The 24842-nt window shown below is 38.8% G+C and overlaps 1 protein-coding gene across 1 annotated transcript in view; it reads left to right on the forward strand.

Moving 5' to 3' along the window:
• Nucleotides 1–6468: 6468 nt before the first annotated feature.
• Nucleotides 6469–24842, forward strand: part of plcb1 (phospholipase C beta 1) — a 37420-nt gene continuing 19046 nt past the window's right edge. Inside the window, exons 1-12 of the mRNA XM_080868110.1 lie at nt 6469–6895; nt 11176–11253; nt 12772–12840; nt 16960–17100; nt 17195–17274; nt 17581–17634; nt 18268–18343; nt 18794–18894; nt 20334–20497; nt 22224–22370; nt 23454–23611; nt 24689–24771. Coding sequence (XP_080724236.1) covers nt 6797–6895; nt 11176–11253; nt 12772–12840; nt 16960–17100; nt 17195–17274; nt 17581–17634; nt 18268–18343; nt 18794–18894; nt 20334–20497; nt 22224–22370; nt 23454–23611; nt 24689–24771 — 1250 coding nt within the window. The 5' untranslated portion in view covers nt 6469–6796. The remainder of the gene's footprint in view (nt 6896–11175; nt 11254–12771; nt 12841–16959; nt 17101–17194; nt 17275–17580; nt 17635–18267; nt 18344–18793; nt 18895–20333; nt 20498–22223; nt 22371–23453; nt 23612–24688; nt 24772–24842) is intronic.

Genomic DNA, 24842 nt, shown 5'->3' on the forward strand with positions numbered 1-24842 from the left:
GCAATTTGCTTCAGATTTGATGTGTTGGGATTAAGAAAAATGGGCAAAAGTAAGGCTGTGAGCAGCTGTGTTGTCTATTTTAGTGGCTTGGACATCTTCAGAATGTCAAGTCTTATCAGGTGTTCCTGGTATGCAGAAGTGATCCAATGAAGGGGGGGGGGGGGGGGCATGACTCACTGAAGCGCTTCTGCAGCACATATTACTGAAACTCTTGATGTTGCTTAAGATAAAAGTGTCACAACAAATTTGAACTGCAGCTTTCTGGAGCTGTAGCTATTGTAGATATACTATATAAGGTGGAGATATGAAAAGTAAAGAATCTAGAATAGAAATCTACGGGAAAATCAAGAGCCAGTCTGTGGCTAAAATGGGAACAACAGACTCACTGGCTACTTTGTTAACTGCTTGTTAACTAATTAGATATCAGCCATTCACATTGCAGCAGCTAAATAAATTATGTGGATGTGGTGAAGATGACCTGCTGAAATTCAGAGCAACAGAATGGGAAATTAAGTGATTTTGAACATGGTGTGATTTTTTGTGCTAGAGCATTTAGAAACTACTAATCTAAAGAAAATATCCAGTGAGTGGCAGCTTTTTGGGTGAAAAGACTTTGTTGATGTCAGAGGACAGAGGAGAATGGCCAGACTGCTTCAGCCTGATAGGCAACAGAAACTCAAATAACCACTTGCTACAGGTGTGCAGAACATGTCTGAATGCACAATACGTTGAACCTTGAACTGAAGGACTGACACTGAGACTAGTATTCACAAAGACTGGAAAAATGTTAGGGGAAAAATTCTATTGCAACATTCGAAAGTGTCAGAATTTGACTTAAATAACATCAAAGCATGGATCCATCCTATCAGTGGTTCAGGCAGGTGCTGGTACTGTAATATAATGGTGTATGGAATATTTTTATAGCCCACTTTGGTGTATAGGGTATATCAGAAAACTGCCCACATTCATTCTGATTTTCTTCTAGAAGGGCTTTGCTCCTGCTGATGCCTGTTCATCCCTGAAGGGGTCTACAGTAGGCACATGGTTTGGCAGAAGATGAACTGGGGGGACCTGGTTTAATGTATCTCCTTTTCTTTTATGTTGGCAGCAACATGTGCAATTACCTGGGAAGACGTGGCAGCAGGATACACTGTGAGAACAAGGCAAGCCTGTGGAGGTGGCGTGAAGCTCAGAGCAATGTTTTGCTGAGAAGCATTGAAGTAGGTGTTAGTTTCAAACATAACCCCCTACTTAAGCCTGGCAACGGTATTCCCTGATTGAAAGGGCCAATTTTCAACAGGAAAATACACCCTGCCACCCTCCAGAAATGGTTCAAGAACGGTTTGAGGGACAAAACGAAGATTTCAGCTTGATTTTGGACACCTCATTTCCCATATCTGAATCTAATCAAGAATCTAATAAAGAAGGAATACATTGCTGCCAAAATCTTATTGTGACAAGACATCATCAGGGGTGTTGTAGAAGCCATTCGGGAACGAGTGTTTTGTAGCCATAAGAGGGAACTAAACAATATCAGAGAGTGGGTTTGATGTTCCTGCCTGTCATTGTAAATTCTAATAAAAACCTGTTTTAACAGACAAGTCTGTTTTTAACAGACATTTTTAAAACTGCCAAAAACTTCAGTTGATCATAATTTTATAATTTAAATGGGTCTTAGTTTTTTTATGTGTTTTTTTTTTTTATCTAATCCTCAAAGACTTGCAACGTGTTTCATGTTGCTTGAATTATAAATGCAGAAAAGAAATTCACTGGAGAACTCTGCACCCCCAGAAATGCTACTAAAAGGCAGCACTTAGCTACCGATTACAGTCTGTGTTCGCTGCACTCGCTATATGAAAATTTAACAGGAAGATTCTGAACTGAAGCCATCCGTGACAAAAACTCAGAACCTGGCTGTGGGAGTTTCTCAGTTGCTCTGTGTCATCTCACCATAGTGCAAAACCTACCTGCTCTTTTGCACTTTTGACTTATTTCAATTTCTTTTCCTGCTGTTTTTTGTCACATCTCAGAGCTCAAGAAGCCAGAAGATTTTACTGCAAAGCTGCTAAAATATACAGATACATCCACATTATTTGTAAGTGTGTCTTTTATTTTAAACAACAAGCATATATTATTGCAGACATCAGAGCTAGTTTCCACAAAAAGGTTCAGAGAGGAAACTGGAGAGTCAAAATAATCATTTATGGCATCTTGACAAACATAGACACTCTCATCAGCTAATACTTGTTAAAAACATTGTCCCTGGGACATAAGTGAAAAGGTTATTTGATGAGCAATTGGCCATATTTATGTATCTATATCATCTGCTGTGCTCAAGTGTGAAAAGTTGCCTTAATATATGCAGATGTGCATAACTCTCTTCTTAGGCTGCAATTCTCTGCATGATTGTCCTGGTCAGTCTCCACTGTAAATTAACTTCAATCAGTATATAGAATTCTTGTCATGTTGATATAATTTTCTGCCTTTTAATGTCAACGCATTTAGATTATTTGGTTATTCTGAATCTCGAAGGAAGATTTTAACAAACTTTAACTTTGAGGTTAAATTTCGTAGGTAAAGCCACAAAGATAGATGCTTTAACCATTTCAGACATTTCTGCTGCTGGCTCAAATATAGTTACACAATGCCTCTTTAATCCTCATTTTCATCAGTGTTGGTTTTGATTTCATCTAAAAATCTGTCGGCTCTTAGAGCTCGGTGTCTGTGTGTTCAAAAATGCCTTGCTTAGATATTTGATGAGCGAGCACAGACTTCAGATGTGTTCTCTCACATCTTTTCTTTTCACTAAACAAGACTAAATGGCATTTTTGGTAAAAGTTAAATTCATGTTAAATTTATGTAGCTCATCGTTTCAATACAGTCATGTTTTTGTTTTTTCAGCCAAGCTTGTCAACAAAATGTTAATTTTGTATATTTACAGATAATTTTGGCTCTGGCGCTGACGAACAGTATCACACAGTATCATGGCAACATGAGTCTCTGCACGTGTCTTTTCATGCACTGAAGTGTGAGTGTGTAGGAGGCTGCATAGCTGGTAAAGTGGGCCCTGAAATAGTGCATATCATGAGTGTGTAAGACCCTGTGGAGGTTATGGGGTCACACTGCTGCATTGCAACAAGCTCTGTGTTTTTGTGACTTATGTAATGGCATATGGAAATAAATATTTTCATATATAAGTGTGCATAGGAGGTACATGTGTTAAGGTAAACAGCAATGGGTGGGCAGTGTTCCCTGTCTTGCTATCTTAAATCCACGTCATTAATGACACTTGAAAATACTACAACAATCTCAAAATATGAATGTCATTAAAATATGATGTCGTCAGCATCTTGTTGCTTTGAACATGGCTATTGCAAGTGAGGGGTAGATCTGACTGACAATCTAGGGCACAAAAAACGTTTAAGTGGAAGTGATTTACTCAGATCAGAAGGTCCACCTTATTTTATACTCCTTTCTTTTCTCTATTTGATCTGAAAAATACCTTAAAATACCTTAAAATGATCTGAAAAATACCTGAAGCTAGGGACTGAGATTATAAACCCATTAAGAAGTGTTTATCAAGGTTATAAAGTAAGGGAGAAATAGAGTCATTTTCCCACAGACTTGCATACATTCAGTCTCCTTCTTGCCACCAGAGTTGTTGCCCCCTGCTGGCAATTACAAATAATGCAGGTTTAAGTCACTTTATTGGGGTCACTTTTCTCTTTCCTTGGAGAAGAGAAAAGCAAAGCCAAAGCCTTAACTCTTTTATATACAGCTTACAGATACAACACACAAACTATTCTGAATGCTTTTAGTTTTGTTGCTCTATAGCTGTTTTGTAGTTACATATGACTGATTCACATTTCAAAACTAATAAAGCCATAGCCATCTTTTACATACAGTCTATGTGATCAATTCATCAAAAACTTATTTAGATACATGATATTTAACCATACGTACTGTGTTGTTTAGTTTTGGTTTTATTTACCCAGTTTCCATCTGGGAGATTCTTGGATCCATATTAATATGGTGGAAGTTAATTTATTTATTAATTCTGCAATAAAAACGACAGCCAAATCGCTCTGCCTAAAATAAGAATTGTAAGTTATAGAGCATCAGGGATAACATTCTTCTCCTTTTTATTATTTTTGTTTGTTTCTTACTGAAATGGGAAATCAATCCTCAGAGTAAGCACTGTACGCAGCTACTTATTGTAAAATGGTTCCAATAGCACACTGTGTGAATAATTATTTTTTTCATCCCTCCAAAGACACATAAATGTGTGAGCTCACCTTTTTGTGCCACCGCTTTCCCAGTGAAATCACCGGAAATGCATTTTTATGAGCATTTTATTGTATTTATGTATCTCTTTTGTGTCCCTCTCTGTAAGCACTTAGTGACATGTTTTACTGAGATTGCTTTTCAGAAAACAGAACTGGATTTAGATCTACCGCTTATTGTTAAACACAGCACGCAGGAGCAGATATTGCAGACATTCACAAGGTTATGTCCTTAAATGTCCTTATAGGCTTCTTGTTCCACTGAATGATTACACTCCCACTAACACTTTGGTAATTATTTTTTGACTGCATCAAACCTGCCAATTTCAGATTTTGCATTTAGAGGAAGGAACGCATTGTCGGTGATTTGTGCTTGTTTGTCTTCAATTGTTCTGTTTTTTCCTTCATATCATCCAATATTCAGTTATTCAACATTCACCATCTCGCCCACTCTCTTTCTTCCTCTGTTATAATTAGCTGTGTTTGTAAACATAAAAATCACAGCCATAAAAATACAAAGAAAGTAATGCTGTGTATTTTGTGTCTGTGGAAACTCCTACATTCTAGATACTTTTGCTGCTTAACTGTTTTGGCCACAATCCTATGGTCTCTGTTAAGGAAAACCTAAATTCTACAGCACACAGTGATATAATATAGCTTTTCCCAGCTTCGTGACAACAGCTTGGGGATTTCTGTTTCTGCTTTTACCTTCACCGTTCCCCTGAGCACAAAGCTGGCTTGTATTAAATGTATTAAATGTGTAAAATGTAATTTTTAAAATTCTATAAATCACATTGGAAATGTTTGTTTATACCGAAGACTACATTTAAAAGATATGCAATTTTTAAATGGGGTGATATGCTTGAACCCAGAATGCAGAGGGGGTGGGTGTATGTGTAGAAAACTGGTGTACACACTAAAATTATAAAGCTCATCTGCAACCCTGTTTTTATTAGATTTATTAAAGCAAAGTGGAAAAAAGTATTTAGACTTTTTACTTTTTCAGTTATGTACAAATTATAATTCTACTTAAGTAGCTAATAGTTCACTCAAAATTACACTTTTCAGAATCCTATTTATGATATTATTGGATTAAAATTAGCAGTTTATTGATGTGTGTATATATTTAATGTTACAGCTGTTGATGTTTTTAATTAGCTATGTATAGCACTATAGCTTTATCTAAAATGATCCAATGAATCTGAAAAATACCCAAGTAACTACAGCAATACTAATAAGTATGTGCAATTAGTAGCAAGTGCAATAAGTATATTAAGCACAATACTAGTACAAGCACTGAAGTAAATGTACTCAGTTACATTCCCATTGGTACTGATCTGTGCTCTCATCCAATGTGGACTGTAAGATGAACAGTACTGTACTTCAATGTCTTTGGTGGGGTGGCGCTTGGGGGGAGGGGGGGGGGATCATAGCTCGGGAGGGCTGATCCTACTCCTACTCTTTTCTGTTGTGTAAGCCTGAATAAAATTTAAGCAGTTGAGTAATCAAACTAACAAAAGAAACCAAAAATTTAAAGCTGGCTGTAAACAAGCTGACTCGTTACCAGCACGTCGCCAAATCTTCAACCAAACCTAAGTAAAAAGTCTAAGTAAAAGCCTCATGACACAGTATCAGCACCAAACCTGACTGATGTTCAAATCCCTGCACCGTAGCTTCACAGCATGATGACGAACCTACCCATACGAGCAGAGGCTGTTATAATAGATTTAATGCCTTTGGTATAGGAAGCACATAATATAGCTGTTAATATAGTGTGTATTCAAAACTGGCCTCATTTGACTATAATCCTGGTTTGGTTTGATTCACCCTCCACTAAAACGCCCACTCTCTTTTTCTTTTCTCCCTCTAGCTCTTTATTCTCTCTCTCCTCTTCTTTCTCCCTCCTTCCTCTTCTTCTCTCCTCATTTCTCTCCATCTCTCCCACTCTCTTTCTTTCTTTCTATCTCCCTCGCTCTCCCTGTCGCTCCGGCTCTCCCTCTCTTACCCCTCCCCCATCTGTGGGAAGCTGCCGTTGTGCGCATGTCGCCGATGAGTCAAATTGTGGAGGCAGTGCATGCACACACACATACACACACACACATATCCTGTCTCCCACGAAGGCATCTGTTTCAGTCTGTCTCTCTGTGAGATGCAGCACCAACAGAGAGAGGGGGAGACAAGAAGAGGGAGGGAGAAAGAAGAGAGGAGGGAAGAATAAGAAAAAAGAGGTGTGAGAACAGAGGCACAGAGCAGAAAGAAAGGAGAAAGAGAAGAAGGGCTCAAATAAAAAAAAAAATTAAGAGTGAACAAAGATAAAGCAAAGACAAAATACAAAATACAAGACTCTTCTTCAGAAGAGGAGAGGATGCTGCTGCAGCTGAGCATCTATGCCTGACTTCTGAGGAGTTCTCAGCTCGGACATGACTGACATGCAGCATTCCTGCATCTGAGCATCTCTAGTCCGTGCATGTGTGTGAGAGAGAGAAAGTGAGGGTTAATGTGTGTGTGAAGCCATGGCGAGTGCTCAGCCGGGGGTCCACGCGTTGAAACTCCAACCTCCTTCCGTCTCTCACACGCTGAGGAACGGAAGCAACTTCATTAAATGGGATGAGGTAAGGACTGATTTTCCTCAAGCACAAGCAAATAGTTTTATTTAATTCTACTACTTGAAAAAAATAAGGAGGCTGAGGAAACAGTCAAAGAATTGAAACTAGCTGAATTAATGTGGAGCGTGAGAAATTGAGGAGGAAGAGGAGGAAATGTGCCATGTTGTCAGATGTGTTTACTATTCATTTGCTGATTGAGCTTTGGCAGTAAGTACCTGTGGATCTTACCAGTGAGGCAGATAGTGTGTGTGTGTATGTAGGTGTGTGTCTGAAATGTGTTTCTGATCAGTCTTCTATCCACCAGTATTCATGTACTGTGTGTGTATAAAGCCCACACATACTTACTCCTGTGCCCTTCATGAGCACAGTCAAACACAAGGTATTTGCAGAGCTGTGTGTGTTCCTCTGTGTGCATGTGTGTGTGTTGGTATGCTGAAGTACAGAGCGCTGACAATGAGGAGGAAAAAAAAATGCTGTCCGGTTGCCATGGTAACTGACATGGTTACCAGCACCTAAACAGATCAGGTGTGTGTGTGTGTTTATTATCACTGCCTTGAGCTTTATAATGTCATGGATCATACTTATGGAGAAGTACTTAAGAACTAATCCAATGCAGAGCTGAATCCATTCACAATAGCTTAAACTTGTGTGTGTGTGTGTGTGTGTGTGTGTGCGTGCGTGCGTGCGTGTGTGCGTGCGTGCGTGCGTGCGTGCGTGTGTGTGTGTGTGTTTTGATATTTGAATCTCTCAAACATGTAGAGCCGGGCTTTATGAAAAATAGAATCAGTTGCTATGGCAACAGGTGACAACCAGGGAGCTAGTTAACCAGCTTCTGAGCTTCTTCTTCTTCTGGTTTTTCTTCTTCCAAATGTAGGCTGTGTTAACACTTTCAAGAAAACAAAAATCCTGCAAAAGAATGTGAAGAACTTTATAAGTATGGACATCTAATGTTTAGAGGACTGAGCTCAAGCTGGTTCCTGTGCCTTCTGAGAAATAGGGATGGAGTAAAAAGTCCCTCCAAGGGTTAAATATATGCCCTTTTGAATAGCTATATTAATTATAGCACAGCAGGTAAGAGGTATAGCTTTGCCAGATTTTATTGACTAGCATTATGAAACAGTTTGTGTACGATCAGGAAAACAAAGAGAAAAAGAAGTACCATAGAAATATAGTGTTGCCGAGGTTAGCAATTGTGCCACATGAAAAGCAGATGCTGATGTGTGACAGACAAACCGTCTTAGTAAGAGCCTTAGTAAGAGTTTTAATGCTAGTCATTTTCCATGCATGCAAACAATTAATTATTTAAATTATTGTGTACCCCTGTATATAATTTTGCACCATTAAATTAAGGTGCAACATTCTGAGCTGGGACTAAAGACAAGTTATAATGATAGAACTGACGAGGATACCTTTCTTTTCTCCCTGTGACATCTGGAATAGTCCAGCTTAAATCTTAAATCAATAAATTCCATTATTCTCACTCACAATTCACAGCTTTTTACGTATGAGGAGAACATATGTTCTTTTCTAAAGATTCTGAAGAAATATGGGAAATTTTAGAATTCAGTGACTAATTTAGTGTTGTTCAGTTACTGTATTTAGTTACTGTGATAGGTGATAATAGTTGGTTTATTAGGTGGTATTCCTTCCTTGTGGTGGACTTTTGGCCACTAGTGGATATTCCAGGCTCTTTTTTGCATTTGTATCCCTAAAATATATTTCATACCTTTTCATATTATTTAATTTTTTTTGTCCATTATTCAGTGGTTAATAGACAGATTTTTTAAACCTGGTTCTGTTTTATTGTGATTTTTCTGTGCTTGTAAGTTTGTTCAGCAATGCACTTGTGATGTATTGACTGAATGACAATAAAGGAATCTGAATTGGTCATCAGTGCCCTTAGCTTCTGTTGGTATTGATTTCAGCTGCTTTCCTCAAAGAGGGGATTAGTTTATTTCAGTAGCCTATACCCTTTTACTTTGCTAACGGATATTTTGCCTGTCATGGCTACAAGCTGCCAAACTACATTAACCTTTCCAGTTGTCCCTGGGGCATCATTTCATGCGGGTGTATGGGTCGATTATACGCAAGTTAGCCCACATGTCAATAGTATGAGCTACTTTTTTCAAGTGGGTGTGTTTTACCTATACTCTTTTCCTAACCCTAACCATGTACTGGTTTTCTGGCAGTGTATAGTATAAAGCAGCAGCCCAATTAACCTATGTGCCAGGCATTTTTTATGGTTTTCATTTAACTAATACCTAAATAGATCTCTGTTCCTGTTAATAATTTTTACATATTAACAAAACAGTTTGAGCAGTTTTGTAGAAGTACAAAACTGATATCCATTCACAGTAACTGAGTCCAGAACCTTGTTAGGCTAAAGCCTTCACTACTGTGTGCAGCTGTGAAAGATGCAAAAGATTCATGCTGGAAGTGGGAAACTGTCACTGTTTCACACCTCCCTGCTCTTGTTCTGCACACAGATAATACAGCTGTTGGGTTTGAGCATCAAATCAATTAAGGTTTAGCTTATAAGAAGGTGGACAGCACTATATTAATTAGATGTAACATTAAATTGTATTGGAACATCTTATTCCTGTGCCTCAGACAAGATTGTTTTCAAGTCCGTGTCAAGGTACCAACAACAAAGGACACATTACGCATAGCATGGAGGCATCCAGTAAAATGTAGCATTACAAGCCCCGGGATGAGAAGGCACTGGCATGCCATAGTCTTTGTTTGTGTGTGCCCTTTTAGGAAGATTCAGTGTTCTAGGACAATGAGAACAAAAGATTTGAAAGTGGAGAGAAATCAGTCCAATCCGTGCTGGTATGGAATAGGAAGAAGCAAAGCCGGTGAGCTAGTTTAAGCAGATGAGTTGAGCTGCATGGTATCATGCTTCACTCTGCTCAGATCATACATTAATGACATGCAGTTTGGTGGTTTATTTAAGCAGCAAAGTTTCCCATCTCTCTCATTTCTGACATGTTGATATTTATAACTCGAGAGGTCGAAAGCAACCAATGTTACAACTATAATCTTTAACAGCATTAGTCAACTTAACAATATTATTATTATTTTATTATACAATAATCCTTTAGTAGCCTTCATTATTTCATTGAATCTCCTATTACTGAACCAGCAAAAATATTGGATTCAATTTAACATATACTGTCAATATGATATGATGTCTAAAACCTTTTGGTTGAATTGTCTTGTTGTAACTATAACTATAAGTCACAGCTCCCCGGTTACAAAAGCTGCAGGTTAATCAACTTTATAAAGAAGTCTTAAGTTTGCTTCACCAACTTTGCAAAAATGACAAATTTCAGCTTTAATTTTTGATGCTATGCTGTCTTCTTCTGGCGTCACTGGCATGTTTGTGTTGTTCGATATTTAGACTTTTTTGCTGTTATTATTGATTTTGTACAGCTTAAGTTGCTTTATTTTTGATTATTAACTTATTTTTGATCTGTCACATTAAATCTTTTGAACCTTTTTGTTTGATTCATGGCAACTGAAACTGTTAAAAGATTCCATCAGTACCTGTAATAAAGTCACTCCAACCCTATCTCTGTTTTGCAGAAAAGCAACTGAAACCACTCTGATTAAACTTTTACTAAACTGTATAGATTCAAAGCTTTACATAGTCACAAATCTTTGCACTCCCTTGAAGCATATTCAATTTGGCTGCAAGCTTCAAAACATCAGTTTATCAAATAATTTGGGGGATTCAAACTGCTTAACCCCATATAAAAAATACTTAGTAAGTATTATTTTTGTCCATTCAATACCAGATATTTACACCAGGCTTCAAGGTGCTTTTATTTTTAACCAGTAATTAGCCACAGAAACCGGTCCTCTGAGACACCTGCTGTGTATAAAATGCTATGACTTTTCAAACAGCAAAACATCAGAAGAGCTGCTCTGTCTGAATCCACCTGGAGCCAATTAGGAACTATCATGGTGGGTTAATATGGATAGATAGTTAGTGTTATGACAGCTGAAAAGAACTTCTGTAACATGAAAATGAAATCGCTTAGTGTTCCCTGGTTAAAAGAGGTCACGCTGTAGTGAGTAGTAAAATAAGATTCTGGACACTTACAGTATGAATCACTATCACTTCATGCCACCACAGACAAGTGTATTCTTACATAATTTTCTCGCCCTACCAAGTAGAAAGTAGAACATTTTTATGAGTGCATTAGCTACGTAAATGATTTTTCGCTTGAGTTTTTATGATGTTTTACGGTTATTTTCATTCTCTCCACCTGTCTCCCTAGGATTTGTCCACTGTCACTCCAGTGACTCTGCATGTGGATCCACATGGATTTTACCTCTACTGGACCGACCAAAACAAGGTTAAGCACAAAAATCAGCTGTCTTAGATATAATTCTCTTAGACTGGCTGTAGATATTAAATGATGAGGAACAAATTAAGCTTGAAACCTCAAAAAGTGACATTAATTGATTTGGTGACTCATCAATATTCAGTATTTCAGTCATTAAAACTGGAACTTTTTTCAGACTAGATTCTGAATCAAAGATGAATCATTAAATGTTTCATTACCTTCTTATTTTATGCACATTTGACTAAATTAATTTGCTAATGAAGATTGGTTTTTTAAATTAATTTTCCATTTTAAGTTTGATTAAATGTTGTCTGAATCATTTTTTGTGCACCTGTGAAGCAATTTTATTATTTTTTTATACACAAAAATATAACCAATACAGTCTAGCTGTTAGTCTGATCTGTTTTTGCTATGCTATGTTATGTTTTGCTATAAGATGCTAAATATCTTGCTTCCACATAATCTTGTCTGTGACCTTTATCTACTACAGAAACTGCATACATATTTACAACATTCAGGTTCACTGTGCTAACAATAACCAGTTATGTTTTTGGAATGCAGAGAAAAAGATATACTAAATGCTGCAGTTGGAGATCATAGCAGAGCCAAAATGATTCCCACCATGTGTAATGATTTTACAGTTTTCTTACCTTTGAAATGGTTGCTTTGAAGTTTGTGACCACTCACAGCCAGTTCCTGTCTTCAAATGATAGTTACACTGACTTGGTCAGATATCAGTCTGAGTTAGCTTACAGTTAAATAGCAACAGGTTGGTAATTACATGCAAACTTTTTGTGATAATATGATGATTTATTGTGATAAAGCAGTGAAAATAGCAACTCTGTTGCCATCTACATACAGAGAAATTTGCATTAAACAGAAAAGTACAGTAAATACTTACATTCAAAGTCAGTCAAATCAGAACCACATAGATTTGAAACAAATATTAATAAAGGCCTCCACAAATAATGAGGTAGTTGCTGCAAGATGGTGATTTAACTGCAGAATGGCATAAACACTCAGCATTCCAGCTTTTATTTCAGGATATAACCAAAATACAGCTAGTTTGTCAACCAGCTGAGTCGAGTCAGCTGCTGCAAAGACATGAACAGCAGACAAGTTGCACTCAGCAGCACAGACTGATTCAGATTGGTTGCAACACATTGGCAAACTGTCAGTGTTCATAAATTAGACATCAATTACTTGCAAAGCCTCCCCAACCTGTTTGAGAGTGAGTCAGTCTGAGTTGGACCGTGATTATTTGGAGACAGATTGCTTCCCATCAGGTGACTTGTGCAATCGCCTTGCGATCATAAGTGGCCACCCAGACGTTCAAAAACCCAGGGGTTAGCTTTGTCACCTGAAAGTATGAAAATGTATGTATGTGCACACACATACATACATGCACACTTTCTTTCCAGGTCGGCTTAAATCCTTAACAGGAAACAGCAGGAGGCCTTTAGCTCCCAGATAACAGCTGACTGCGTGAGTGTGTGTGTGCTCTATGTGTGGGTGTGTTTTCATTAGGACACAGAGCTGTTGGACCTGACCCTGGTAAAAGATGTCAGAACAGGCAGAAGCACGAAAACACCCAAGGTACTGTCATCTCTCTGCTTATATTCACCTCTACTTGACTCTGCACGTGTGAAATGTATGCTGTGTCCTTCCTGCATTGCAATTTTCAATCCTCCTACTGCATCTCTGTATGTAGCCAGTGACCTCTCACCTAACAGTTGCTCCTCTTATGCAGCAGAATGTGATGTTTTATTCATGAAATTTTTAATATTTGACTTAACGTTTGCATTACTTTTTGTAGCTGACATTACGGCATTCGTGCTTTAATAATAAGTTGATGTTTTTTATTGCCTCTTTTTTCTTTCTGTACTACCATGAAGTACTTTAGATTTTATTTCTGTTACCTACTATCGTTTATGTTATATTTATTGCTTTGCTTCCTACTTCAATAGAAGACTTGTGCTTTGCTTTCATAAATAGCAAAGCATCTGATGTATTTTGTTCGAGGGCAGCCATAATATTTGCCTGACTGGGTTTCTTAATGATTTTAATCCTTGATTGTTACTGTGACTGCCTCATAAGTCTCTAATAATCTCCTCCCTCTGGTCCTCCTCTACCCCTGCTTTTACTTTGTCATCCTGAAAATGATGTGCCACCATGTGAGGAGGGAATTTAACGGAATAATCACAAGATTGAACATTAAACCGAAGCAACAAAAGGAAAACGCAAAAACATTTAACAAACCGAACCCCTGGAAAACCTTTTTTTAAAAATCAGTGATTTCACATCTTTCCTCAATAAGTACGCAAAAGGAGACATGGCTGGTGTGCCATCACCTCGTGGCATACACACACTGGGCAGATCACCTGCCATCAGGGCTAAGAGACAGACAACCATTCACAATTACTTTGAAGCCTACAAGCAATGTTGATTCAGTTAACCTAAAATGCATGTAGTGGGGTGCCAGAATACCCAGAGAGAACCCACACAGGCACACAGAAAAGCACCAGTCTGGTTGATGGATTTGAACCCAGGACCTCTTTGCCATCAGGCAACAATCTTCTTTAAGGAAATGTGAATGATGTGCTTTAAATCACTGGTAGACATGTAAACTCAACTTTCCTGAAATCTACACATGCGGCAGCACTATTTAAGCATAACGTTTAACCCACCAGACCATGGTACTAACAGAATGCAAGACTATACTGATCTCCCAAACTGGCCTCTCATTTCTTACATTTTGCTTCCAAGGCACCAGACTTTTTAGTACTTTTTAAAATGGTCTTGAGCAATAATTCTCCAGCTATTGACTGGTGTACATAGTGTATCCGTAAAATATTTGAGGAAAGTGAACAAATGGAGGGCAAAAGAAAAAACGTCAGGTCAAAAAACTATTTACAACAGATAAACAGTATCTGAAAGTATTGTCCTTAAGAAATTAAAATAAAAATGTAGAAGACTTGACACCTGACAGTTGATTGGTTCCCCAAAGTCTCATAGAAATAGTATTAATTGAAGGGTGGCTGTCAAGAAAAAACCAAAGAAAGGAACCAGGAGAAAAGTCTGAGATGTGCCAAATTACACAAACCAAATTTGAAATGTCTGTGAAGGTTCTCAGTCACCCAGGTCATGGTAGTCTAAGGAGCTTGGAAAGAAAAGTGTCTGGACTTCTTTAAGTTTCCTTGAAGATGTTCCACCTCTCATCAGAGAAGCTTCTTCAGTTCTAAGAGTAACTGGTGGAGAGTCCCAGATTTTAAGCCCTATGGGAGTTTCCCCAAGAGGATCATGGAACCAGTGGAGAATCCATCATGTCCTGGGACTGCATTTCAGTCACAAACCAGACAGTAGCATCTAAAAAGCATCTGGCAGCAGTGTTCACAAACACACTTTCAGTCTTAGACAGAAAAACATACAACATAACACTATCAGTAAGATGGCATATAGTAGGAATGGCCTCTCCAGAGCCCGCACCTCAACATTATTGAAACACCGTGTATCATCTTGACTGGAACAAGAGGAATCTCCCTCAAGAAGCCCGGAGAACTATTCCTGAAGACTACTTGAAAGCTTGCCTAGGAGAATTCAGGCTGCGCTGAAGAATAGAGGTTGCTGTGTATACCCAGTGTTGGCTTTCAGCCTTGTTAGAATTGTACAGACTCTGATTTTCCCTTATATACTGTATTTCCATATACAGAGAGTGCAGAATTATTAGGCAAGTTGTATTTTTCAGGAATAATTTTATTATTGAACAACAACCATGTTCTCAATGAACCCAAAAAACTCATTAACATCAAAGCTGAATGTTTTTGGAAGTAGTTTTTAGTTTGTTTTTAGTTTTAGCTATTTTAGGGGGATATCTGTGTGTGCAGGTGACTATTACTGTGCATAATTATTAGGCAACAAAAAACAAATATATACCCATTTCAATTATTTATTTTTACCAGTGACACCAATATAACATCTCCACATTCACAAATATACATTTCTGACATTCAAAAACAAAACAAAAACAAATCAGCGACCAATGTAGCCACCTTTCTTTGCAAGGACACTCAAAAGTCTGCCATCCATGGATTCTGTCAGTGTTTTGATCTGTTCACCATCAACATTGCGTGCAGCAGCAACCACAGCCTCCCAGACACTGTTCAGAGAGGTGTACTGTTTTCCCTCCTTGTAAATCTCACATTTGATGATGGACCACAGGTTCTCAATGGGGTTCAGATCAGGTGAACAAGGAGGCCATGTCATTAGTTTTACTTCTTTTATACCCTTTCTTGCCAGCCACGCTGTGGAGTACTTGGACGCGTGTGATGGAGCATTGTCCTGCATGAAAATCATGTTTTTCTTGAAGGATGCAGACTTCTTCCTGTACCACTGCTTGAAGAAGGTGTCTTCCAGAAACTGGCAGTAGGACTGGGAGTTGAGCTTGACTCCATCCTCAACCCGAAAAGGCCCCACAAGCTCATCTTTGATGATACCAGCCCAAACCAGTACTCCACCTCCACCTTGCTGGCGTCTGAGTCGGACTGGAGCTCTCTGCCCTTTACCAATCCAGCCACGGGCCCATCCATCTGGCCCATCAAGACTCACTCTCATTTCATCAGTCCATAAAACCTTAGAAAAACCAGTCTTGAGATATTTCTTGGCCCAGTCTTGACGTTTCAGCTTGTGTGTCTTGTTCAGTGGTGGTCGTCTTTCAGCCTTTCTTACCTTGGCCATGTCTCTGAGTATTGCACGCCTTGTGCTTTTGGGCACTCCAGTGATGTTGCAGCTCTGAAATATGGCCAAACTGGTGGCAAGTGGCATCTTGGCAGCTGCACGCTCAACTTTTCTCAGTTCATGGGCAGTTATTTTGCGCCTTGGTTTTTCCACACGCTTCTTGCGACCCTGTTGACTATTTTGAATGAAACGCTTGATTGTTCGATGATCACACTTCAGAAGCTTTGCAATTTTGAGACTGCTGCATCCCTCTGCAAGATATCTCACTATTTTTGACTTTTCTGAGCCTGTCAAGTCCTTCTTTTGACCCATTTTGCCAAAGGAAAGGACGTTGCCTAATAATTATGCACACCTGATATAGGGTGTTGATGTCATTAGACCACACCCCTTCTCATTAGAGAGATGCACATCACCTAATATGCTTAATTGGTAGTAGGCTTTCGAGCCTATACAGCTTGGAGTAAGACAACATGCATGAAGAGGATGATGTGGACAAAATACTCATTTGCCTAATAATTCTGCACTCCCTGTATATTTGCACAAGTTTCAATGAGTCGCTGTGCCTATTTCCCATTTTACTAGAAAATAAAAAAATAAGTGGAAACTCAAGACTTGCATGAGCGATGATGAGACCCTCTTCAGTCAGAAAAACTGGAGAAAATGTGGAGCCCCTCTTGAGGAAGGTGACAAACATTAAATAATTTTTATTTCCTTACTTTCCACAAAAACATCTTTCTCTGTTTGATCGCCTGATTTACTATCAAGTTCAGCCTGCACTCTCTTTACACATATAACACACTGTATGTTGCAAACAACATGTCACACTGGGTAAAAATAGATGCAAATAAACTGCCTCAAATGGTCTCAGCCGTCCCCGCATCCCTCCAGGTCCCCTCACTTTCATCCGTCTCCTCTCTACAGTGCATGCCTCCCTCGTGGCTCTAATTCCACTGACAGCTTTCACTCTGTGTCATCCAATAGGAGGCTAAGCTGCGGGAGCTGCTCGATGTGGGAAACCTGGTTGGTAGGCTGGAGAACCGCATGGTTACCGTGGTTACGGCTTCAGACCTTGTAAACGTCAACCAGCTTAACTTCATCGCTTCGCAGGAGGACGAAGCCAAGGTGCTGAGCTCATTAAAGCGACCGTGACCATGACTAATTGTGATGATAATGATGATGCAGTGTGTGACTGTTTTTGTGTTTCGTTTTTTTGTAGGTGTGGTGTGAGGAACTGTTTTCTCTGTCTTCCAACCTGCTGAGCCACAATCTCAACCGAGACCAGAGTCTGCTGAAAGCGTGAGTACGCACACATTCATCACTGCACGCACTTGTTTGTTTTATTAAACAGTATATGGCTTAAAGGGAAGCACAGATGTGGATTTGTGGAGTTTGGAGGTTAATAAAAAAAATACTGAGTCTTTTGTGATAAACTTAATCATCCCTGCTGCTTCCTGACACCTTTTTGAAACCTATTTTCTGCACATCTTTTAATCTTAATGGTTTTACAAAATGCTTCATTCACACACACCATTGACCCATTTGCCCGACCACTTTTGCTACTTCACCCTTTGAAACTGACACCCTCTAATTTTTCTGCTTCAGGTACATCAAGTTAACTCTTCAGCCGAATGCAGAGGGGAGAATTCCTGTCAAGAAGTGAGTTCCTGATGATTATTAGGTCCCCAAGCCTCACTCAGTGGTTTTACCCAAGCATTTGCTTTGAGGCACATGTTACAGTATATGGTTGGGAACGTGAGGAATTAGCCTGAAGAAATCTTCAGAGACACGCACAAACTTTAACTTTGCTCTTTCCTGTCCCTTGCTTCCAAAAATAAACTTAATTCCATGTGCACTTGGGGAAGCAAAAACAGGGACAGGATTCATGAAGGTGCTTAATTCAGCACTGACCTGGTAATCAACCACTGCCAGAGCATGAGATGGATAATACAGTTATGACAGGAAGCTGTATTTTAGAAGCAAACTGAGAGCCGAATTAAGGTCAGCTGATATCTAAGAAGCCGAGGGAGTAGAGTTTTAAGAAAGCCCGCACGGTTTGACAGTTTGCACAGTCGAAGCTTTGGGCTCAAGTGAAGAGGGTGAGATTTGCCAAAGTGAAATTGCGTACACGGGGAATAGTTGCATTTCAAGAACCGTTATGGAGGATTAGCACCGTAAATGTCGGCCCATTAGTTGGAGAGAAGAATATGTAGAGGTTCTTACGGAAAGTAAAAAAATGAGTTTTGGGTTGGTGGAATGATCATAATATTGTTGCACCACTGTCTGTTTCAGTATTGTTCGGCTGTTTTCATCGGACAGAAAAAGAGTCGAGAATGCCCTGGAGAGCTGCAAACTGCCCTATGGACGGGTAAATACTTCAGTTAGTTTGGATTATTATAGGTGGCAGGGAATGAAAGACACACATGAAAAGCTGTTCTCTTTTCATGGATAACTACATATTAGACTCACAAAGTATTTAGTTTTTTTCTCTCTTTTTCTCTTTATTCTTTCTTCTCAGTTTTCTGTTTTCTGTTGAAGCTTTTGTCTGTTGGTTTTGTCCAGAATGACTCATAGTGCATGGATGGGTGAAATAAGCTCAGATATCTGGGTCATCAAGTTTTCAAGCAGCCACTTCCAATTCAAAACAAAGTGGTGTTGATTTTACATGAATCACACATTGAATATTCCTGTGAGCACAGAAAGATTGTTTTTGAAGAAGACATGTTGGAGGAAAAGTTGCATTTTAAAAAGGGTTTTGAACTATATTTTGCAGTTGGCATTATCAATAATTAATGCCCATGTTCTTTGTATTTGACAGGGTGACAGCATCAAACTGGAAGACTTAACACTTGAAGTTTACCGGAACTTCTTGGATAGTCTGTGCCCTCGTCCTGAGCTTGGGAACATCTTCAAACTGCAGTAAGTAAACAGAAAATAACTTGAGCTGGAGCTCTTGCTGCAGCTACTGACCTCTACTCTGCTAAAAGATGTATTAAAGATGAAGAAGCTACTCTACAAAATGAAAAGTTGTTATTTGCTTCAGGCCAATTTTTTTGATATCAGAAAAATCGTGATTCATCGCCTGTCCCACTTGTACAGACAGACAGGGATTGAACAAACTGGTTGATCTTTAGCTTTGCAGCAGTAATCATATTCTTAAAACTAATCTATCCCCTCTTCCAACGATGTTATGCAACTGGACCAGTTTGTTAGAAGTAATTAGCTTTCTGAAGCCGATCTAAATCCTGATCCTGGAGTTTTTTTTAATGTAATTGTGTCCCTAGAACCAGAAAGGTGTCTAAATCTAAATCTATTTGTATTAATTACTTGAACAACAAGACAATACGTCACAATTTCTTTTTATTTCAAGTTGATATGCAGTTGGAAATATATGATGATTAAGACCTCATTAAGACCAGTCAACAACCCCCTGGCGACCACTGATCACTAGGAAAATAAATGTCTATTCTGCAAAATAGACATTCTACCTTTTTCTCTCTGAGCTACAGTGAAACTGCAAACATCTATGCAAACTACTTGTAGCCTAGTAATGACCACAGCAATCACAAGGAGCTTTTCAGTGCTTCATCATATACCTCTTTACTACCAGTTTGTTATGCACGAGACTGTCAGGAACCTCCAGCAACCACTCGCTTACTAGTCACAGAATACACACTTTTCCCGCATGACTGGTGGTAGCTAGATAAGTGCCAACAGGTCTCTAGGTCTGTGTGACTGAGACCTGAACCACTGTGAGATGGGCCCAATCTGAAATTTCACATCGTATCTTCACACTTAGAATGACAACTTGATATTTTTTAAAAAAGAAGCGTATCATCTAGTTGTTCTCAAATATTATCACAGGGCATTTCTGCATCGAAGAAACTGGAATCAATAAAGGATGATAATAATAAAATAATTTAAATGTTTAGCTATAATTTTTGTAGTACTTGTACTACACTTGTACTTGTAGTAGTAATTCTCTGTATCTGGGGGTTTTTCTAGCATTGGAAAGCAGTAGATAAATCTGTACAATGTGAAAACTGGCAGATTTATGCAGCATACCACTTGTACATTTGTTCTAGTGGTTTCTCATCACACATAAAAACATGTTGACGTATTCCAGTTTCTACAAACGTTCTAAACCCTTGCAAATTGATTTAACTTAATTGATTTAATCAATTGATAAAACCAATACAATAGCACTCTTCCCATTTTAAAAACTGTTTTTCAAGAGTATGAGGTTAAGCAGCACTCCAGCAGTGGTTCCACAAAAATACCCAAACAGCATACAAATTTCTGAGAAGGTTTATCCTCTAATGCTCTGACTTTCAACCTGACTCTTCTCTGCTCTGCAGAGGAGCCAATGATAGGATGCTGTCAGTCGATCAGATGACAGAGTTCATCAACAATAAGCAGAGAGACCCAAGGCTCAATGAAATCCTCTACCCACCTCTTCGTCCTGCACAGACGCACACTGCGATGGAGAGGTATCAACATGACCAGACACAACTAAAGCAAGGTACACACTTAGACAAGCAGATTTTGCTGGAGGTTTTATGTGTTTGTTTGTTGTTGTTTTTTTTTTTTTACTTTAACCTCCTAGGACCTGGCGTCCACATATGTGGACATCACATTTTGGGTTATTTAGACCAAAATACTCAATTTTGCTCTACAAGAGCCTGATATCCACTTACGAGGACATTATACTGCTACTGTTCTATCAAAATTTTAAACAAATATCCTCATATGTGGCTCTTATTTTTCATAAAAACGAAAATAAGGTAAAAAAAAAATCTGGTAATTCTTTCTTTTTACATTCATCGGGCCCCAATATGCTCAAATATCAAAGAGAAATTAAAAATGCATGCTATGGAAGAGTTCGGGTCTTAGGAGGTTAAAAATAAAAACCCACACAAGTTGATCCAAAAATACCTTTCTAACCCACCTATATACTTACTCTGTAATTTGTGTAGATCCTACTAGAAGAAATTTAGGTGTCTACTTTGCATCAAACATAAACTACAGATTGTTTTTCACCCATAAGATAACAGTGCTGCTATCTAAGAAATAAAATGATTATGTTCGTATTATATTATATTTCCTTATCAGAAATTAAAAATTCATTATAGAGGAGGGTTGAGAAATTAAAAAGGAAAAACCTGAAGCTTTATTCTAGGATGGTGACAAGTCACTAAAGGGGTTTAATGAGTATGACAATGATGCTATGACGCTAACATTTAGCACACACACACACACACACACACATTCTTACAGAAGTTCACACATATACATACAATGCCTTGTCTTAGAACCATGTGGGCGTGGCTTTGTTCTGATGTTTTTTGTGTGAACTGTCTCTCAATAAAAAGGCAGCAAGGGAGGTCAGATGTGAGGCCACTTGATTACAGTAAACTCATTGTCTTGTTGGCGAAACCAGTTTGAGATGATTAGAGCTTTGTGAGCTATCAGAAGATGGACACATTGTGGTCATAAAGGGATGGACATGTTCAGCAACAAAACTCGTCTGGCATTTAAATGTTGATAACTTAGTAGTAACGGGATTAAAGTGTGCCAAGAAAATATCCCACACGCAATTACACCACCGACAGCAGCTGTTGATACAAAGAAGGATGATTCCATCTTTTAATGTTTTTTTTTCCAAACCCAATCATCGGAATATTACAGTAGAAATTGAGACTTCCCAGACCTGGCAAAGTTTTTCCAATATTCTGTTGTCCACTTTTGGTGAGCCTGTATGAACTGTAGCATCCTTTCCTGTTTTTTTGATGTGGTGTGGTTTTCTGTTGCAGTAGCCAATGTGCTTCAAGGTTCAACATGTTGTGCATTCAGAGATGTACCGTAGTTGTATCGAGCTGTTATTTGAGTTCTGCTGTTTTCCTTTCAGCTCAAAGCAGTCTGGTCATTCTCCTTTGACCTCTGGCATGTACAAAGCATTTTTTTTTCATAGAGGGCTGACGCTCACTGGCTATTTTCTCCTTTTCTGTCTGTAAATACTAGAGATGGTTGTGTGGGAAAAAAGAGTAGCAGCTTCTGAAATACCAGCCTGTGTGCCACCAAACTCTACGGCACTTTCAAATTCACTTTCGCAACTTCATTAGATTGTCTTGATCACGCCTAAATGAAGTAAGAGTCAAAGTGACCAGTTTTTATTGTCCTGAACTGATTTTTGTTGGAATAGGGTTCTCACTTTTTGTCTTTTGTGTTTGTGTGAACAATATTTTTAGGCAAGATCTCCCTCCAGGCGTTCTCCAGTTATCTGTCTAGTGATGAGAATGGAGTCATTCCACCAGAAAAGCTGGATCAGTCTGAAGACATGAGCTTCCCGATATCTCACTATTTCATCAACTCATCGCATAATACCTACCTGACAGGTACGCATGCACAAGTCCTAAAAGCTCAGCAATAAATCCATTACTTTCCATCACCGGTCTGATCCAAATACATTCTCTTTGATAGGCATTGGCAACTTCTTGGGAGAGAACAAATGAGTTGATTTAAATGTGTGAGCGTGAAGAAAATAAAATATTTGTCTGTTCAATTAACAACTGATGCAAACAGGAGAAAAGGTGAATTACCAAACTTTTTTATTAGTTGCGACTCAAATACGTCCAAAGTCTTCTTCAAGTTGACAGTTTAATTCTGCCAACAAAGCAGTGTATCGGGGGAACACACAGCTCTACTAAGAGAGCCATTATAGTTTTTCAGAGTGACACTGAGCTAAACAACATCCCAGAAAAATACCTCTGCTAAACAAAAAGTATGCATTTGCAGCAACAAAAGCACTTTAATGGCATGTAAATGAGCCAAATGCAGATCTCATCCAGATTTTTCCAAATAGGCTGAGCATTAATGAAGACATAAAGGATATGGGACACAAAACGACTTAACACGCACATAACATTTTTCAGTTTCATCAAAATTATGCACAGACCTGAGGCCTGTTGCACCTGAGTCTAAAACGAGATGGCCTAAAAAGAGAGCTTGGAATCGTGGCCTGGTGGGATTCAAGTGTCTCCTGCTTCTTCTGCTTCTATAAGCATGCAAACTCCCTGCTTGTCCAACAGTTAGAAAAAATATTTGACGGAACTGGTTATCTATTACACAAGGAGACAAGGTGTGACACTAATAATCCATGCATTCTTTCACATCTTGGCTTATGTGACTATTCATACGATAAATGGACGAACAACCTTCGGGATCACATCCTAAGGGGCAATCCTGCTATGTTTTAAATACCTGGGACTCTTCATGAGTTGTTTTAGAACCAAAGAAGACTCTTGGATGAGAGATGAAACATTCTAACAAAGCAAAAAGAAGTAATTTCCTTCTTTTCAAGTCCTCAAGTCTACCATGACCTCAGTGACTGAGAGCCTACACAGACTACACAGGAAGTAGCTTTGTATTTAAATCTATAGCCTTGTTTTGCATCATTTGTTCTTGTCCTTGTGTTTCAGCGGGCCAGCTGGCCGGGAGCTCCTCAGTAGAAATGTACAGGCAAGTTCTGTTGGCCGGGTGCCGCTGTGTGGAATTGGATGTGTGGAAAGGACGGACTGCTGAGGAGGAACCTGTCATCACTCATGGATTCACCATGACTTCAGAAATCTCCTTTAAGGTGTGTCTAAGTGGGAATTAAATCATGCAAGTTAAGAGTGCACATTTAGGAAGCCATTTAAGCAAATGTTTGGTACAATTTTGTGTTTTCTCTCCAGAAGGTTCGTCTTAATCCTCTTGGTTGTTTGGTCTATATGCTCTTCTTTTCTCTCTTTGCTTCCCAGTCACCCAAAGCGGTCATAGCAGATGGCTGCCCCTCCCTCAAGCAGTTTCTGCTGGACATCTTCCTGTTTAAAGGATTTTTTTTTCTCCACACTCTCGCCAAGCATTTGCTCATAGGGCAGTTATTGGGGTTTTTTGTGTATAATGTTGTAACGTGTACAATAATTGTCTCGGTGCTGTTGAAATATAAATATAAATAGATTTGGATTAAACCTTCTGAATTTGATTGCTCACATTGTTTTTGTGGCTGAATGAAAATGCCAAGCCATCTGCAATGATTCTGGACTGTTTAAGAGCTAATTGCAACCTCTTAGTCATCTGGCTTAGATCTTCTGCTTGTTAAAGAGGCCAACTTGTGTTTGTTTTGAATGGTCCTGTTTGCTAGAATACATCAAATGTGTCAACCATTAACTTTTAAAAGCAGGCTAAAAACATTCATTTTCTCTGAGGGATTGTTGTACTATTGGTGTGCATGATTATCATGGCCCTAAGAATTCACAATAACTATAGCATTGCAGACACCCCATATTTTATTCACAATACTACATAGAAAACTTGTCAAATGAAACTGACAAAATGTACTATTGTAAGAAGAGGCAGAATCATGTCTCAATAAAGTGGTAATCTGCACGTCCAGACCGTTGCTGGACTTTTGTCTCACATAGGATTCTAGATGTTCAACAGTCCTGACTCTGTAATTTTTGTTTCATGATGTGCCAAATGATTTCAGCCGTTCACGGTCTGGACTGTGGGATGGCCAGTTTAACAGGGCTCTTCTACTACGAAGCCATGCTGTTGTAATAGATTCATCACACTATCTTACTTAAATATGTAAGGTCTTCCCTAAAAAACCTGCCTTGAGTTTCTGAATATCTGCAAGCCACTTTGCAATGTGTTTTTGTCTTTCATTTTCTAGGAGGTGATTGAAGCTATTGCAGAATGCGCCTTCAAGACCTCACCCTTCCCTGTGATCCTGTCTTTTGAAAACCACGTGGACTCGTGAGAATCTCATTATTTATGTTTTTTAATATCCTGATTGAATCATAAGATCTTTTTGTTTATATCTGTAA

The sequence above is a fragment of the Rhamphochromis sp. 'chilingali' genome (assembly GCF_963969265.1).
Source record: "Rhamphochromis sp. 'chilingali' genome assembly, chromosome: 20".
In the NCBI taxonomy this organism is placed as follows: Eukaryota; Metazoa; Chordata; class Actinopteri; order Cichliformes; family Cichlidae; genus Rhamphochromis; species Rhamphochromis sp. 'chilingali'.